The following is a 19,451-nucleotide window of genomic DNA, read 5'->3' as shown; positions in this document are numbered from 1 at the left end:
GTCATTAAATTTTTTGGCCAGTGATGGACCAATACCTGCGAAATATGTGTTGAGATTTTCTACAACGTCTTCATCAATGGTTTCGGAAAGCACTGTTTGCTTACGTTGTTTACCTATGATTTCGTTTATAATTTCCCACAGTTTTTTCGTGTTGCCAGCGGTCTGTCTAATTAGTTGAGTATAATACTGCCTTTTGCGTGATCAAATAATGGCGACAGACTTATTCCGCTGAGCTTCAAATTGCTGTAAGTAGTAGGGATTGTCTTTGTTATGGCGCCATTTGTCGTGCCAGTATTTTTTGGCTTTGAGTGTTTGAAGTATCTTTTCAGTCATCCAAGGGGACATAGGTTTTTCATGGCGGCTTTTCTTTACCTTGCGATTACTCCTTTCTATAGCGTTTTGTAGGTATTTGATTAGGTTATCAGTTTCGATGTCTATGTCATCATTTTGTATTTCGTTGTATTTAATGCCACGAATTTCTTGGCATAATATCTTGTAATCTATTTTGGTTACGATGTTACTTTTCGTTGTCATGGTACCCGTAAGGGAATCTCAAACAGCAAATATAGGTAGGTGATCAGAGATTGGCTCTAAGTAAGCTCCTCTGGTGACCCCCGTGTCCAGATTTGTTAGTGCGTGGTCGATTAAAGACGTCGATACCTCAGTTATACGTGTTGGTGTCGTAATTAAGTTATGATAGTTGTAAGACTGCAACAAATAGCCATAATCACTGTCTGTCATGTATGTGTTTATGTTCATGTCACCTACTATAATCACTGTTGTGTTCGAGCTGAAAAACAAAATTAGCTACCGAACAGAGGTAAGCTTGAATTATATTTCCATTAAATACTAGCAAAAACGCCAGTTTACTTTTTCAGTGTAATATTTGGAACCAAAGTGAAATACTCCAGATATTCTAACTCTATTTACGACCTGTTAAGGGGCTGTCAAATAATGCCATTTCCAGCCTCTATCCGTTCACGCGGCTTCTGTGATGGCTGCATCTTTAGATCGGATGATTTATGTTGATGGTCGTCAGTGCTACCACAAAAGTGGCCTTCCTCAAGTTTTCAGCACAGTACGGTTGCTTGTACCTCCAAGTGGTGTCTAAGATGATGCGCAGCACACCACTTACACACCTTGATCACGCACCAAAAATGATTGTACATTATTTACACTAAAACAGAAGCAGAAAGAATATAGCCCAAAAAGGTGGCAAAGTCAAGGTCACTGACATCAGTGTGTAAGGAAACTAAGGCACCATACAGATTCATTCATCATATAAAACTGGAAGTTGATAAACTGGAACAAATGTGCTTGGCAGCAAGATTAGTAACGATGGAAAGTGTCCAGAGCGGTAGATGAGAATGTTTATGTCTGTTGTGATTGAAAGCCGTGCATTCAAACACCTTGCACCCGCTACGTACAAATAGCACATGCCCTGGCTCACCAATTAACCCTTCAACGTATGCAAATGTCTATCTACAACAAACAGTTGAGCAAACAACTCCTGAGCAACATAAAACCCAACTCAAAGTCAGCACAGACGCACATTCTAACACAGGAAACGCATCAGCTGTCACCAAAATATTTCCTGCTCAGAATATGAGTAAAAAATGCATGCCACAGCACGAAAATGGCACGCGGGTGCAGGATGTCAGCTTGCAGCTATTGCATCAAGTTTATATCAAAATATTTTTTGAACGCCTTGAAAACAGTGTGAGAATCGGTACTGACAATAGACGATGAAAGACACACCGCAGCGCTGACTTTTCTTTCTTTACATTCTTTACAATAATTATTCTTTCATTCAACAGTATGTGTGGAAGAGCCTGCAATTTCAACAGTGGTTGTTTTGTTCCAGATTAAAAATGGTGGCTTTTTGATGCCTTTTGTGGAGCATGGTCACATGGGTTGTCATTCTTTCAGTGTGCATGCAGCAGTACAATTACAGTTGCAAGTAAGCACTGTGCTGTGACCATTACCCTCCGCTGTCTACGCTTTTTGTTTTTTTTTTAATATTCAGTAACTATCAGTAACTATTACCAACTAATCAACCACCACGGGTATCGATTACAGCTGCCAATCACAAGGAGCAGAAAATCAAAACAAAATCAGTTCAATAAAATTTGAACACCGGCACTTTGCACGGCAGCCTAGTATTCCACCACAGAGCCATGCTGGTGCTTGAAACGTCTCGTGGGGCGAGTAATCCCTTTAACATAAGTATGGTGTAGCAGAAATGTGACAACACCAGGCGTCAAACCACGTGAATTGCTTAACAAGTGTGTGGTTTAAGGCTCCCCACCCCTTACAAAAGGTACAGCCATAACTCTTCATCATCGGCCGCAGCACATTAACCAAGTATGGAACTATGTACGCGTGCTTATTGCCTTCCAGGCGCGTAGTGGGCACTCCTACTTTGCAAGATGATTATGGCATAGTGGGTACACCACTACCACTGGTTTCTCTAAGGAAGTTTTACAACAGGCTCTCGGACTAACTTATGTTACTGACTATGCTGCATGTTTGTACAGGCCTGGCTTCCTTTTTCTTCAAGTTTCTTCAAAAAAGCTTAGTTCTCTAATGTAACGGTATTGTTGAAACACTACCTTGATTTGAATGCATTGTTTGATCTTTACAGGGTACGTAAAGAGCACAGACAATAAAGACTAGAGCCTCATCTTTGAGCCACCCCTTTCATATACACTGCTAGTGTCATTTATGTACCCCATAGTTATGTTGCTGGTGATAGCCAAAATCAAATATTGAGAGAAGCTCAGAAAATGCTAGAGGCTTGAAGTGGCGAAAGATTAAACAACAGTGTGTAGAGAACATTTCAACAATATGACTTCATAGCAGCCAAGGCAATTACTGTCGAAACGTTGGCTACAACACCATTCCCTATTTGACGCGTTTTCATTGCTCTCCAGTGAGTGCTAGTTATGCATAGAAATAGTGCCTGGATAATAACTGAGTACAAGTGCCATTGTCGCCTGCAATGAGCCCCCTAACAAATATCTCTGCATTAGGTCATTCAGTCCAAACATCGCCAAAATTTGAATTTTTTAAGTTACACCTTCCAGCCAACATAATGCATTTAGTGTACCACTTTTATGGCATACGTCATTATAAACATTTAATTATAGGTTAATATAAATGTACGCACCTACTTGGTTCAATGCACAGCGTTAATTCTTTGTTATAAAAGTTCCAACAGCATTCTCTCAACACAGCAAAGCCTAAAACCGTGATTCAATGTGTAACTGCACCAACATTGAAGAAGAAAAAAAAGCCTGAGCAGTGACGCTGACTACTTCGACAAGACCGCGACTTGCACAAGTTTCCTCTAGATTGAGCGCAAGCTTCTCGCAGTCCCGTCAATGCAAGGGTAAGTGATCTGCCCAGCGACTGCCTGACGCTGCATTCAAAGCACGAAATGTCAGCGAGATCGTTCAAAATCTGCACATGCGATTGCAGCGCTGGGTAAATTTCCCACGAATCTGTCAGCCGGCACGCGTGGCAAATGCGAAATGTCGCACATTTAGCTGACGTGCTACGCATTCCGCAAGTGTTAAAAGAAGCTAGAATCGATTAGCTTCGGTTTCTTGGCGATAGGAGCATCGCGCTCAAATGCGAGAGTGTACACTCTTTTTGCAAAACACCCCGAAAGACTTGTTAGCGACGCGACGTGCAAACACAGTGGCAGGGCAAAGCGGGTGGGTTGCTCGTGAGAGATTATTTCCAGTGTGGTTCGATCGTTAGCTGTCACGGACTGGCGCTAATAGGGCAGACTTTTCCAGCACCTCATCAGGCGGCGACGGAAGAAGAGCGGAAGAAACGCTCCTTTATCACCGGCCACCTTATCGCGCCACGAAGATGCGATGATTCACAACGCCACAGCTGCTGGCAGCGCTCGCAGCCGCCGCCACGAGAAAGCCAACCGAGACGGGGACTGCGCTGCTCACTACTGAGACGGCGGAAAGGTTTATTGCACGACGCAGTAACCTTGCACATTCGCCGAGTCGCGATCAAGCGCTTTCGCTATCATTTCCATGCCGATGTTGCACGCTCGGCTGCGTTACCGCCACGCTAAGGCGGGCGACGTCGCTGCTGCCACGGCGCATAAAGACCACATTCGAGACTCCCGTAATTTCAGGTCCCGCCGGCAAGCACGAACAACGTGGCGCACAGACGTCGCTTGCCAAGAAACAAACAAAATAACGCAACGAAACGCCAAGTGCAAACACTGTGGTTTCGTGTACACGGCCACACGAGCGGCGCAACTTCGTGACGCACCCCGTTGAAACACCTGCGGCAGGCCAGGCGTTCCGGCGACAACACGGCAACGCTGTTCACGATGTGCTTTCGGCACGTCGTGGCAACAGCGATACACGAAATCGTCGCGTGCGCATCGCACGAATCATTCAACGAGATCGTCACCGGGTTCTTACTTGGCACTGCTTGGTTGTTGAGCCTGGCTTGCAGTAGTTGACGGGGGCAAGGCCGGGGAGATAGAAAGCGGATGCTACGTGAAGCACGGCTGGAATCAGCACTGCTAATAGTACCGGGTTCCTCGTAGGAGACATGACGTATCGTTCTCTCGTACTACACGGGCCGCCAAACATTTGGGTGCACACGGGGGAGTCTCTTCTACGGGACCGCTACGAGTAGGCGCCGTAGAGACCTCATCAGCCGTTCCACGGTTCTAAAAAAAAAAAAAAGTAGTAGGTGGCGTAAGCGTGACAACTTCCTGTCGTAGTGGCCAGACCAGTCAGGCGTCGAAAGGTAGAAAAAAGCGCTTTTTTGAACGAAACCGAAACTGAAATGAAGTGGCGTGCCCTCCACAGCGTGAAATTAAAAGGTAATGCTAATGTTAATCGAATAGTAATAAATGTACGTGAAAAACACAAATCAACAAAGTAGCACATACGAATAAATGAATAAGCGATGGAGAAAATGAGAAAGTTAAGATGCACATTAACTCAATCAAACTGTATGGCGTCGATACCACATAATGATTGGTGTTCTGCCGACACTGGGGCGCCCGCCATTTTTATGGTATATTTGAATGGTAGTTGAAGTACTTCTTCATTGTTCAATTCGAGGCTCTGACTGACTTACTAATGTTTGATGTTTTAAAAACAGCGTGTAGACGAAAATGTGCTCTATTTCGGGAAAAAAGCATAATTACATTCTCATTCCATTCCGTGCAGAAGGTGCTCAATCTTATTCCTAGTCCATTTTTCCAAACGTTGTAATCATTAAATTTTTATTCTATTCCGGGGCCCGAAAATGTCGAATGATTTCCGAGTAATTTCACTTTCGGAGTGGCGACTCCGCAGTACTGGCCACAATACTCGCCCCGCCGTGGTGGTGGTATGGTGGAATTAAGGTACTCTGCTTCTGACCCACAGATTGCAGGATCGGATCCCGGCTGTGGCGGCTGCATTTCCAATGGAGGCGAAAATGCTGTAGGCCCGTGTGCTCAGATTTTTATGCACGTTAAAGAGCCCCAGGTGGTCTAAATTCCCGCAGCCCTCCACTTCGGCGTCTCTCATAATCGTGTGGTGGTTTTGGGACGTTAAACCCTACATATCAATGACCGCAGTACTTCATAAAGCCAACATCAGGCAGCGCGAAACGCCCTTAGAAATCGGGTTTCCCTCACAAAAACTTCGCTTATCCACCCGGAAGGTGACTGTCCCGTGTGTAATTGGGAATGCAAGCTGTATGGAAAGCGACTCGAATAGCGAGTGCATAAATCAGGGGCCTAACAAGTACGAACTACCGCTTGCCATGACGTGCTATGTGCTCCCGTGATTGATCGTGGTCATGTTCACCCCTCCGCAATTCTGCGCTTTCTTTTTTTCACAAAGTAGCTGATGCAAAAGAGGACTGCTGTTCCCCACAAAGCCGGCGATTTAAGCAGAGTGGAACGAAGAGAATGATTAGCTGGGCTACTTTGTAACTCCTCTCGTGTATTTTTTCCGCACATATGTTGTTGTTCTTGTGCACTACTTGCTTTAACTCGAACGTAGAGAAAGGAAAGATAACGTCACCAATGTGTACAACATATATAACTAGAGAGCTGCGCTCAGTTCGATATGGTCCAACGTGCAAATGTCTATCTCAACCCCTCCCAAGAAAAGGGGGAATTATTTAGTTATATTGGATAATTCTATATAAACTTGGAATAAAATTGTTGCACTTGCGAAGCAAATTTTGGAGTGCAAGTTGACTTCACGGTACTGCCTCGTCATAATAAAGAAAGACACCATCGCGGCAATACGCGGTTTTAACGCGATTGCATTAAAGGGCTCGTTTCGCAGAAACGCCGGGGTTGGTGTCAGCTCCGATGGTCGTGAGCGAAAAGTCGGCGTTGTCCGCTGGTGAAAATTCGAGATAGATTCAAATAAATAAACACAAAAGAATGTTCGGCTCGAGCAAGAATCGAACCCAGCTCGGCCTGCCTCCTGGCAAGCATGCAAGTGTTCCAACATGGAGCGACGCCATTGCTTGTAATTGCTTCGTGAAAAAAGAAAAGCTAATGCCATGTAGCGAATGGAGTCTCTTTGATGGATGTAATATTTCTTGACAGAATCCTGGAATCGCACCAGGCGTCAAAACCCGTTGCACCGCGAATGGGTGGTTTGAAGCTGTCCGCCCACAAAGTTTGGAGCTGCACGTGACACACGATCCATGGGCGCGTCGTGGGGGCTTCATGAATTCTCAATCGGGAGAATCATGGCGCAATGCAGACTTGGCAATTGTACATCTAGTATGCATTCTATCTTGAAGCGGTCAATATGCACACAAACGTTCCTTTGACGGTTGAAGGCCACGCACACGAGACCTGATCGCGCTCCACTCTCGAAGGCGATGCTCAAGCGCCATCAAAACCTTTCGCAGTGAAACCTGTTATGAGATCACAAGGGCCGTCTTCGGAGTCCGCTACCGCCGCCACCGGTGTACGTAAGCGAAATCGTACGAAATAAGAAAAGATATCCAGAATAGAACGGGGTTCGAACCTGGGCTTTCTCCGTGGTAGTCGACAGAGCTACGCCAGGGCTGCAAACAACTCCGAAAAAAAGACCATATACGGGCTTCATGTCGAGAAGCAGCCACGTTAACATATGTCCCATAGCGTGACAGAAGAGTACAATGACAACCAGGCGTCACACAATGCGAATTGCGTAGTGAGCGAGTCGTTGAATGCTTCCAACCCATTACAAAGGGCTTATCCATAATTATTCGTCGTCATATCAGCCACCGCATCAAGAGCATGCCCATAATGCCTTGCAAATGCGTAGCGAGTACCCCGCTTCTCCTCAGAATATACGTGGTTCAATGGAAAAGAAAGAATTGATTGATTGATATGTGGGGTTTAACGTCCCAAAACCACCATATGATTATGAGAGACGCCGTAGTGGAGGACTCCGGAAATTTAGACCACCTGGGGTTCTTCAATGTGCACCCGAATCTGAGCACACGGGCCTCCTTCATTTCCGCCTCCATCGGAAATGCAGCCGCCGCAGCCGGGATTCGAACCCGCGACCTGCGGGTCAGCAGCCGAGTACCTTAGCCACTAGACCACCGCGGCGGGGCCGGAAAAAAAAGAAGGTACTATACTTCTGCAGCCCTTGCGGGAGCATGGCTCGGCGGCTTGTAGGGTATGTGAGAAGGGGGGGGGGGATAAAAAAATTTTGAAAAGATATATGTATAAAGAAATAGAACAATGCAAGCGACAGAAAGAAGAAGGAGATGGGAAAGATGAGGGAGCCGCTCGAAGAAGTCCGAGGACGGCGCGAGGTGCACGGTGTCAGGAGACCGCGGAGGACGAACCAGTCGTCGACAGCTATGCGCTGGCGTCGGAGATCGCGGGTGGCACAACCGTTGAACTTGAAATCCTCCGAGCAACTCCTTCTCCGCAGAATTACGAATAATGGCGTAGTACGTACCTGTGCCCTAGTCACATAAGAAAGGGGGATGGTGCAAAGTCGGCCCTATACATACACATAATAAGGAGGGGGGCGTGCTGCGACGAAGGTTCACCTCCTTAAAGGCGGACCCTGCATGCGTACGCCTATGACCTTAACTACTACATCACCCTGGTGGGTGTTAAATATCTGGACTTCCATTGAGGTGAAAAGGGCTCTCTATTTGACAGGATATCACGTGGCGCATTTCTAAAGGGAACTTGAACGTCAGGCATTCCTATAGCCTGTGTTGCGTATTGTTCGGTATCTTTCTAAGGCTAAAAAAAAGCATATTTCCTTTCACACATGATTACGCCTGCTTTGGCACTTCTACAATTACAAACCACATTCACTTCCATGTAGACAGCGCGTGGACCAGAACCACAACGTTGCTAGTGTAATCCAGGGGTATAGACGTTATCTTCAAGCCTATTCTCGATCATTGGTATGGCCACCCGTTACAGCGCTTATCCCGTAAAAGTTGCAATGTCTCGACGGTCTGGCTCTGGCGGTAGGAGTCTCATTTCCTCGTATTCGGATCTCGCATTCCACTGGCAGAAATGTGCCATGTGCCATATGAAGTGTTTTGCACCAGTAAGTGAATCTTTCAAAATACTTGATTTATAGTTATCCGCAATTTCGATGCAATGCCAATTTCCTTTTTTTTTCATGGCGTGATTTCTCTGGACCGCCAGGCGATGTTTGTCGTTTTTCAAGGCCACGACTACAAGAGTGGGCGCCGTCCCCTCACGCAAGGTACAGATCACCGCCCCACACGCGCGAAGCCTCCAGCAGGCGCGTATTCATTGGTTGATAGTGTGTTAGTTCAGCCTGTCAAAGAATTTAAGTGTATACACAACGGTGCAGTAGGACCGCGGCAGCTGTGCTTTTAGTCTGTTGTACAAATTGAAGCAAAAAAGAAAGCTCAATAGTTATAAGTGGAATAAGAATGCACAAAAAGCCAGGGCGTGAACAAATTGCGTCACTAGTGCCCTTACAAGCTGCCACCATGACTGAGTGGGAAAGGAATAAAAGGACGTTCTCTGGTTACTGCTGAATCCTCTGAAAGAGGTCGTCAAAGAAACGCGTATACAGCTGGACCGGTCCTAGGAAAAGAAAACTATATATGGCGCGACTCCGGATTTTCTGCTTTCTCTTCAGCTTGGCGATGGTTGTGGTTTGCGAGGACTCCAGCACCACAGACGAGCCAGCTGCCGACACTGCAACGAACACCACTGCGACCACGTACACGAAGGAAGTGTCACACTGTGACTGTGAGTGTGCACCCACTCTGCACAGCGCCGCATAGTTCCCATTCGATCAACGACAGTTTTATGACATCGTTTTATAGTCCCAAACGAGGTGGGACACAACCAACCTTGTCTCCATGGCGCATCTGTTCAAACGGCGGCGCACACCATCGTGCTGTTTTTTTTTATAAGCAAAGTATTTTGTCAATGGCAGTTCTATGTAGAATGTCTGCCAAACTTTCACGCTATTTTGGACCTTTTAAAGGGACTTCTGCGCATCGCAGCCAATATACTTCCCTTAACATGACGCGATTTTTTAGTTACGCTAAGCGTAACGCTGTTTCAGGTAATTTCGAATCTCCTAAGCACTTTGGACGCACAGGATGCTTTGAAGAGCAATTTCCAAGAACAATTGTTAATACTAAGCACTCAGTTAGATTATTCGTAACCCAAGTAATAAATAACTGCACTCCGCTTCTAAGCTTTGCTTTTCGTCTCTTTCTCAATTTATTTATTTACTTATATCCGTACCAAATTTTATAGTAGCCTGCGCTTACAACCTATTACATGTTTCAATGTGTCGAACCTGGCACGAAAACTTGACTCACGTCCCGGTTCTTGGGAATTTAAAGAAACTTAAGCGTATTTCTCTTTTTAACAATCACTTGTTTTATAGCATTAGCAAAATATAATAACTCGCAAGTCCTCCTGATAAATCAAGGGATCATTTTAGAAGCTTACCCAATGTTTCTATCGCCATAAAGAAAAAGAAAGAAGCGAAAATGCATCAGTGTCCTCCAAATTATCTAGCAGGCTTCAGTCCACGTATATTCCTTAAATTACCCTTTCAAAGATAGATCAACACATACACAACGGCATAGCCACGAGATGGCACACCAGGCCTATGTCCCCCCATTTTTTTTTTTTTTGTTTCAGCGGGACTTACAGTGCGCGTAGTGACCTTTTGCCTGTCCGGCCGCCACTTCAAATCAAGGGGGAGTCCCTCCGCCTTAACAAAATTCTGCTTACACCCCTGCACAGACGCCCTTCATGTTCCACACAAATGTGCTAATCCTTGCAGTATATATGGGCTAACGGGGTTTGTCAAGCTATCATGCACTAAATTTCCTGAAGAGAACTGAAGAAATTTTATCTCAGCGTAGGAAGGTTGACTCGCTCGCTTCAGTTGTACTCGGAAAAAAAAAAGTGTCATCCGACTGTGTTCATACATGTGAGAGTCACATTAGCAGCACTTTCTTTAGAGAGGCATGTCGGCTCTCTTTCGGAGTGTCGTGCATTGACTCTCTTTTGGAAAGTCATGACTCTCCTAAAGAGAATAAACGTGTGCAAGTGGAGCAACGACGTTAACAAACTTTTTAATGACTCTCATTCCGAAATCCGCTCCCATGTCATTGACATTCGTAAAATAGAATGCATTCAAAAGGGGACGGTTCGATCTATATATGCAAGACCATTGGAAGCACTTCGATAACAGCCTTGCTAAAAACAGCCAATCTACCAATCTTGACACGCACAAAAAAAAAATCGTGTTCTCGGATTGAAATTTCTCTATCAACTTATTAAGGGACACTACAGCGTTGATATTGCCGAGAGCATCTCCTTTTCTACAGGTTATGCTACAGGACTATATATGGCTACCATCATGCGCTAACAATCACCCCCTTCACTACTCGCAACAACTCCTTTAAGAACTCATTTTTTCCAAGGGTCATAAATGAATGGAATCAACTGTCCAACGATGTGGTGCTGCAGCCACCCTTCAATTTGTTCATGTCCCATATTGTGTGACTATAGCTTATTTTCGTTTTCGTTGCGTTCATAACTGTATTTGACGTGTTGTTTCAAATATACTTGAACCGTATTTTATCTATATCTGCATAGACTTTGTACCAGACGTAGTTTGTTTTTCATTGTTTCGTTTGCCCTACCAGTTCAGTTTCAGTTTATTCAGTTTATTCATTCATTCAAAATACAAAATTTGTAGAATGTAGTATGCATACGAGGGTCCCAAAGTCAGGCGACTGCAGTGGGACCCTCGGTTAACAATAACAATAAAATTTTTAATTATAACAGCACGTAAAATACGCAACATAAGTGAAAAGTAAACAGTGTACTTACATAAAATAACATCAAGTAAACAAAAAAGGCAGTCAGAATCAAATATTTGTATCCCATCCTGCGAAAAACTCTTAATAGGGTTGCAGTACTTGTAAATAAATGTATAAAAAGAAAGTAAGAGTTCTTAGCATGGAGTATTAACAGACGAAACTGTGAGGCTTCTCGTTTCGTAAGGCAAACAAGCTTTAGGGACCCAACGTTTCCTGTAGTAAATTCGTTTGCGCAACCACGCTATATTATCATTCGTTTGCTCCAGAAAACGGCGTGGCTCAATAAATGGCATCTATGTCTCCTGATACGTATAATATCAACTATCACGACGTTAAATCCTGAGACAAGAATCACTGTTCTCTGTTGCACGTTGGATATATTAGTGGGCTGTCAGATGTCTCCGAGTATACGATATTTTGCTGTGCTTCTCGGCCTGCTTTTAGGGGCGAGCACCATAGGGGCTAGCCTTGCCCGGCGTTCAGCGATGTACCAGCGTCCACACTCGTATCACAACACCTGTTACACAGCTGCAAAAAGACCGCTGCACCATCCGTCCGTCTGTTCGTCCATGCATCCGTCCACCTGTCTATCAATCCATTTCTCTGTCCGTCTGTCCCTAGTAGACATTATGGCCCTTAGAACCTAGCTTCGCGCACTCGTCATCGTTCACAGGCTTCGTGTAGATGCGTGAATGTTTTGCACGTTACCATTATGCCCTGATTGTATTGCGTTAGGCCATATTTCACCCTGACCATATGGCTACACAATTGAAACTGATTTATGCTCCCTAAATGCCCCGTATCACCACCAGAGCTGTGGGCGAGTCAAAACGAAGCGCTTGGCTCAGCGATGGGAGGTGGGTGGGTCGGTACTCTGACCATGTGCAGCCCATGAACAGGATGTACAATGCATTTCAGGGTGCGCACTCGCTACGCCGGGAGACCATGACGCCATGTGGTGGTGTTGTCTGCCAACAATGACCAATGAAGCGCGGGTGAAGCCGTGTGCTCTGGCGAGCGCCGAACGAACGCTAGATGGAGGACGCTGGTAGTGGAGGTTCGGGAGCGTTCATCCGTCTAGCGTGTCGCGAGGTGCCGCGGCAGTTCGTCCCGAACCACGGTCCGCGACTGCCGCCGTGAATGCGCGGCGAAAACACCACGGAGTAATTCACCCTTCGGGTGGGCCGTGGTCTCTTTCATGTGAATTAGTCCGGCTGTTTGAAACTCGGCTTTTTCTAGTTCTTTCTGTACAATACAGGACGAAAACAAAACCTAATTTGATTTGATTTTAGTGACCTGCTCGTTAATGTTTACTTTATGCGACGAAAATATATCAAGCGGGATACTTCCCTCTTGAGGGTGGAGCTATGGTCTCTTTTGGGCGGCATCCTTCTGTTTCTTCCATACTTATTTGATTACAGTTTACTCAGACGAACTTTGCTTAGAACAAATGGGAGAAAGACCTGACCGAGTTCCGCTGCATAGTTCATAAGCCTCTCATTTTGTCACACCGTCCCCTCCTCCAAGCGCACGTCAGCACCCGGAATTAGGTGTATGACTATTTCGACAGAGTTTCTCTTATGAGTCCGAAATAATCTCCGAAGAAAACTATTCAGCCCTCTCCTCTAAAATTGCGCTCCAGGAACAAAGCATTGTTTGGGCTCCATGACTTCGATTGATTATCTATTTTACTGAATAGTACGCTAAGAGAATAGCAAGGCAAGCTTTACCGTGCCCTTTGAATAAACTCTGTCACTTCTTTCTAAGATCACGTAGCAATTAAAAAACTCGCTTTTTCTCTCTTTCTATCTCCGACGCTTCTGGTTCACAGGCGAGCCACACGACGAAGCCCGGAGACAAATGCGACATTGCAGGCTGAAGTACAAAAGCCCCACAAAGTCCGAAGCCGTCAAGGTATGAGCATCCACGCTATCCGAGATGCATGCTATCAGAAAAGCTCTCAACTATTGGACATTGGTGGCAGACTAAAAGGAAGCAGTGTGATAAAGAGTAATGGTTACGCAGTTACTACGAGAATGAACTATTCCTCCAGAACCCTTCGTACATATATATTCTAAACGTGGTGATCGATAAATGTGATTTCGTGCACCGATAGTAATGGTCACGAAGTTAAAAATGTATGCACTGAAAGGTAATGCAACGCTTACTATATGTGCACAAAATTGCATTTATCGGTTACGTCGTTTCAATTGGGTGTTTAATTTAGCGGGGGAAAAAAGAAGGTTCCTTGTATAATATGACAATGCACCATACGAATAACTCTCGTTGGGGCACGTCACATGCGGCGTTACATACACCTCAAACTATACTGTCGTTTCATGTTCGAGCTGCCTTGGTCAAAGGCAAGTGCTCTGAACTTGATATATCGTGAGTACTTGGTACTCTGCCGTAGTCATATATAGAACCACACTTCCCAATTCTCAAACGCCGGCAGGAACAGCCGCAGGTGGTCCAGCGGGCTCGTATATAGTGTCGCGCAACAAAATGGAGCCCTGGACTGAGGGCCCGTGCTCGCACCCAGCGAAGATTTTATTTAGATTCAGTAATAAAAGCTTGTTGTCTCTTTCAAGTCGACACTGGCAAAGTTCACAACTTCCCTGAGTGGGAGAAGTTAAGCCTGCCGCTCAAACTTTCGTCTTGCACGGCTTTAAAAGCATCATTTAGGCGTCCCCTCACAGTGAGTGTTTTGTGCTGACCCTTCTACGATTTTCATTATTAGTGCAACATCTATATAATAGTTGCCAAGACCACGGCGGGAGAATGTACGCTTCATGTTGTGTGGCTCTTGCGAAGGAACTTACACAGACTCCCTGGTATTGAACGCGCTGTAAATATTTCAAATACAATTTGCAAATTACCAAGTGTGTTCGGCAAAAGCCTGTGGAGAATCAGAGCTGTACGTGGCGGCGCAACTATCGCTATGTGCCGCTGTGCCCCTCATGTGATTGCTGAAAAACTGTAATGGGAAGAAGCCACAGCTGACATCGTTCCAGGGCAGGGACGGACGAAGGCGAATATAAGAGACATTAAAAGCTCTCGCCTTATAAGAACCACTGCAGTTCTGTTCCGTTGATGACGTGTGCGACTTTTACAGCGTTACAAAGAGAAACACCTGCCAAAACACTGTCAGCTTCCTTGAAGGACACGCTGTCTGTGCCCAGCAGTTGTGCCACGCACTGCATGTACAGACGTCATACTATAGCCCCGAGAACAAACACTGGCGTCGTGGTTGTCGTGGCGATGTGACGTTATGGCAAGGACTCGCCTGCTCCGCCGCCGCTTTTCGCTCTTTGGCGATACGATGGTGATTACTTAATTCCACGATGCAAATTTTCAAGATTCCAGGTAGAAGGTCCAATAACTAGTGAAAATTATTTAAGCTGTAGAAAGTTTTGATAATATAACTTAAGATAGGTCTGGACGCAGCAAATTTTAATAGCAAATATCTGCCATCTCAACGGGAGATTTGCTGTTAAAATCATGACGCACGACAGCAAGAGCTATGTTGTTTTCACTGCGTACTCCGAAAAACCGATGCTACGAAAGCTAAGTGGTTTTAACTTCAATACAACTAGATTTCGTTGTTAAAACATGTGCCGAAGTCTTACAAATAAAATTCGGACGTTTTCAACTAATTCTTGAGGTTTACCATGAAACTTATGTCTGCATCTGCAAGAAATATAGGTGATTAGACAGAACAGCGCTTTCTCCAAAAGGAGACTTCACATGAATCTCTAATGAAAAATCACTCAACATATTGTAAACCTAAACAAAATAATATGGCCGCGCTCACAACAATTTTCCAAATGCCGAGATGCCCGTTTACTCGGGTCTTATGCACAGATTTCTTCTCATGGTACTCAACAGTCACCAAAGATCACGTACTCCTGAGCCCTAAGTCGCGTGTAATGCTGGTCCGATGCACTGCGACATCACAAAGGGTAATCTTAACTTCAGGTGCGGGCACTGCATACATCAGCCGGCTAGCTCAGCAGTGTCTTCGTCGTTTTGCACTATACCCATAATGAGCAAACCCTGTGGAAATTGTTCATTGGTACAAGTGGTATACAGTATATAAGATCTTGAAAGTTTGAAGCTGCAGCCTTATTCCTTGAGAACAACTAGCTTTCTGACGTGGGTGCCGTAAAACATTGTAGGGGGCGAGTTAATATACATATAGCTGTTCAACCACGTTTCTTCTTTATCCTCTCTTTGCACGCGAATAACTGCTGTTTGGTACAGCAGCTACTAAAAACGCTGCAGCGAATGTAGCTATGTATTTTATACCGATTTATGCGGACCTCTTCCTCTTGTCTATGACGCAGGTGCGTAAAGCAGAGCGCCAAGCGTTCATCAACTGCACAGCCGAGCATGCCCGAGACATGCACGCCGTGGAATACGTCGAACGACTCTTCGATGACGTACCCTACCGAAAAGAGGTGGGCCATTGATGGCAACGCTGTTTAACGGCGTGATTTCTCGACCCTAATCAACTGACGGGCAGCTATACAGACGTGGTGGCAGGGCACTATGGAACATAATATCAGTGAACAGGTACGCTGGCTTGTAGAATGACACCAACAACGCCGAAATTCATATAAATTTTATTGCACACAACAACAGTCTGTACGCTATCCAGCGTGCGAGATTCAGTCAAAGATGGCGCTGGATGCTGATTTGAAGCTGCAGGATTTCATGGGCCATGGCTGATCTACATGGCGTGTTTTCTGCATCACGCATTGTAATCACCTCCCTTTGTAATGCTTGTATGGATCCGTTAGAGTATACGATTGAAATAAGGCATGTTTGAGGGGGAAAAAAAGAACCTCGCATTGAGGTATTCTTCTATAAGTAAGTTTCGCCTAGTATTCTTAAGAGCAGGTTTCAATTGTCACGCAATTGTCCATTGTACTAGCGGTTCTTCTTTTGTACATGCTTATGACTTTACGATTCTGAGATAGCATATAGACGACACCATGTATACGCATTTGAGCAGGCATCCACTTAAGCCGACATTGCATGCAGTCTCCACAACTTAAAGCTGCGTAGTTGGAACTGAGCTTTAAAGACACACATCGGAAGTAAAGATAGCGAGTGTATTTACATATGTAAACGCCACGTAATCGGTGATCTGGCACGGTGCTATATATTTTTTTTTTCAGGTGTACGACTGCTTCTACAAGGAACGCAAGGCTATAATGGTACGCAGACTTCTCCATTGACCCAACACATGTAATTTGGACACCCGCTGCATGGTGCTGCGCACAGTTGACGTCTGGATTTTCTGTCGATCACAGTCCCATTCAAGAATTACCTCATTTTTGTATTCGTTATGTCTAAGCGAATCCTGTCTTAATGGCCGATTCACTGGGAAAACATTTCAAAGAAAGAATTCTGTAAAGGGAATCTATTGATGTTACAAATATGCTAAAACCTCCGTGTTTACGCTTGCGCCTTCGTCTCGAGAAATGACTAGTTTTTTTTTTTATGAACAAGCTTAACAGTAATGACGTAGCTGTAAGTACGAGTGCGCTTAATGTAACAGAAGCAACGAGGACTTTCTTCCTAACAGTTCACGAGTAGAGCGCAGCCACACCACCACATTTGCGAGACAAACAACCAGGAGTGCGTTTGTGTTGAATTTCGGTCGGCCTGTACCCGTATAATGTATAGAAGGTAAAGTCTTATGATAATATTTCACCTCGTCACGTTAGTTCTAAGTGGAGTCGCACTCTTGATCGAAAGGATATAGTTTGAGACGACATTTACACTGAGCGTTCCCGAAGAAAGACCACCCGGATCAAAGAATAGCAATGTCAGGTGTAAACTTGGACGTATAACTTAATCTCGTACCTACTTTTCACAAAGGACATACCATACGCCGTAAATTAAAATTAGAGATTGCGCTTCTCCTCCCGTTTCTGACTAATTATAATTCTCTGTGCTTTGGACACAAAATCACCCTGGACGCACCACTTGACCATTTGCACTCTAAAAATCAGAAGAGCCTCTCATTCCATGCCCATTTAATTACAACACCCATTAGCGAAAGTTGACATACCAGAGGTAACTCGGTCTTTCTCAGTCATTATTTAGGATTCGTGTACTCGTGAGAGATGACGACACTGAATAACAGTTTCATCTGACCGCGGAATTTATTGTTCTTGCATCTCACAGCTGGAGAAAGGCCTGGCACCGGAGCTGTCAAACCGGTCGTACAGGGTGAGTAATATATACATTTATCGGCAAAGAATGTCCGTCAGGGTAATCGGCGATTGAGTGATACATGACGCGATACGGCTATGTATAAGAAAGGAAAATGTATTGTAAAAGCTTCAACGTTGTTTTTGCCGGTTATTTTCTGAAACTTGTTACACGTCTCACGAGTATGTCCCATAAAACGAAGTATGAATATTATGCAGATTCGAAGCGACGGCTTTTTAGTCTTGCGGTGGTGGAGTTGAGCAAAGATTTGGGCTCGGGTGAAAATAATTGGAAGAAACTGGTCGACGTTAAGAAAATGTGGTGTAGGTGCCTGACCATTCTTTAAGCAGCTTGCTGCTCGACAAGCGAACAAACGCAGGAACAGGCTCAGCCCTGCTGATTGTCAACTTACGCGTTTATTTGAACGCCCAAGGGTGCGCTGCTTGTACAGTCAACGAGATTCAGTTATCATCAAAAGCTTAGTGTAACGTTCCCGATAAGGAAGTGACTAAACGCAATCGCAGACAAGAATCTACTGAAGCGTTCTGTCACGAGTTCTTATCCTGTCGGGGTCTTGTACCACTATCTGCGTCGTGAAACTCTTTATCAAGAAGCAAAGATGACTAAGTCAGTTCGTGCGTCATCGAAAAATTAAACAACGTAACGCAGAGAATAATACACAGAATATTACAAAGCAGCGATAACTTTCAACTTACACCCTTACGAAGAATGTCAGGAGTTACTGCGATGGCGGTGATACAAACTTGATTGTCGAGTTTTTTTTTTTTTCTTATCAGTGAAATTCAGTCTATTCTGTGCGTTCGTCAGGGCACGACGTACATTTCTCGCCTCCGAACTCCTTACATAGTAACGCCTCTCTGTTTTCTTTTTTATTTACAGAAATGTCTTGCCGACGCCATGAAACTCAAAGGCAAGAAAATCTGAAAATGCGGGCACAAGGTGGTCAGAACAGGAGCCGACATTTAGAATGACTTCCACTCGGATCATTTCATTGTCGTAGTTACGTCGTGTCGTCAATGATTTCACGTTAAAGCACGAACGAGACAGTGACATCCTATCAGCCGAAACTTAAAATAACGCCGTCATCACGTCATCGTCTCAGACGGAAACACTGTGCATCACGAATGGAACAAACGGCTAACCTGGACTTTTGCAACAGAAGTTTGAAGAACATGAACATTCACGTTTTTTTTAGTTTTATAGGTAGTGGCCTCTATTATGGGTGTCGAAAAAAATTTTCATGTAAAGCCAAAACACAAATTCAAAAATGTTGTTGACTAAGGTGGCTTCACGGCAGTACTTTATAGACACGTAAAGAAGCTAGCTTTATGACAACGCGTGCGAAGATTATTTATGTAGTAATCAAACACGCTGGCGCACAGCTTCGACATTTGGGTGGGAGTGAGGGAGGTTAATCTGAGGAGAAGGCCTATGTCAGCCGTATGTTGTTTACTTGGAGAAGCACACAAAATAAACTGTTTATGTTCTCATCAAAGTTTGCAGTTTGTTTATTACGCAGTTGACATTTACACAAGCGGTATGCTGCTTATTGAGCATGAATTTATCTGGTACTGAGCTGGAAGAATGAGTGCACGCCTGTTCTCCCGCAAATGACGCCTATGAGCAGAACTGCCACCAGCGTCAAGTGCAACGCCGGTAGACAAAGCAGAAACAATGTCTGTGTGAGACAAGCGCCGCAAACGGCCACAGGTCGGGTCAGCACAAGTGGTGGTGAGTTGTATCTGTTAGGTTGCATCGTTTAACAATATCGCTGTCACGTTGAAGGCAAAGGATCGTAAGGTTAAACGCGAGAAAAAGATCACAGAACGCACCCGGGGCGCGAGCAG

At 44.8% G+C, this 19,451-nt stretch overlaps 2 protein-coding genes across 2 annotated transcripts in view; one reads left to right on the top strand and one right to left on the bottom strand.

The window, feature by feature from the left end:
• Positions 1–4,721, bottom strand: part of TM9SF2 (transmembrane 9 superfamily protein member 2) — a 54,164-nt gene extending 49,443 nt beyond the window's left edge. Inside the window, exon 1 of the mRNA XM_037429496.2 lies at positions 4,455–4,721. Within this exon, the coding sequence (XP_037285393.2) occupies positions 4,455–4,628 (174 nt within the window). The 5' untranslated portion in view covers positions 4,629–4,721. The remainder of the gene's footprint in view (positions 1–4,454) is intronic.
• A 4,315-nt stretch (positions 4,722–9,036) lies between these two features.
• On the top strand, positions 9,037–19,099 carry LOC142768819 (uncharacterized). Its single transcript, XM_075871111.1, has 6 exons — positions 9,037–9,253; positions 13,190–13,272; positions 15,705–15,818; positions 16,542–16,580; positions 17,557–17,601; positions 18,484–19,099. Exons 1-6 carry the CDS (start codon positions 9,106–9,108, stop codon positions 18,526–18,528), a joined length of 474 nt encoding a protein of 157 aa, XP_075727226.1. The 5' UTR covers positions 9,037–9,105; the 3' UTR covers positions 18,529–19,099.
• Positions 19,100–19,451: the final 352 nt, after the last annotated feature.

The sequence above is a fragment of the Rhipicephalus microplus genome, chromosome 1 (assembly GCF_043290135.1).
Source record: "Rhipicephalus microplus isolate Deutch F79 chromosome 1, USDA_Rmic, whole genome shotgun sequence".
NCBI classification, from domain to species: Eukaryota; Metazoa; Arthropoda; class Arachnida; order Ixodida; family Ixodidae; genus Rhipicephalus; species Rhipicephalus microplus.
This window is presented reverse-complemented; position numbering and strand designations above follow the sequence as displayed.

Bases quoted from the DNA above. Each gene is read 5' to 3' on its own strand.
- LOC142768819 (XM_075871111.1), top strand. From the start codon at position 9,106: ATGGCGCGACTCCGGATTTTCTGCTTTCTCTTCAGCTTGGCGATGGTT. The intron at 9,254-13,189 runs GTGAGTGTGCAC...TCTGGTTCACAG, and splicing joins GGAAGTGTCACACTGTGACT to GCGAGCCACACGACGAAGCC. The intron at 13,273-15,704 runs GTATGAGCATCC...TCTATGACGCAG, and splicing joins CAAAGTCCGAAGCCGTCAAG to GTGCGTAAAGCAGAGCGCCA.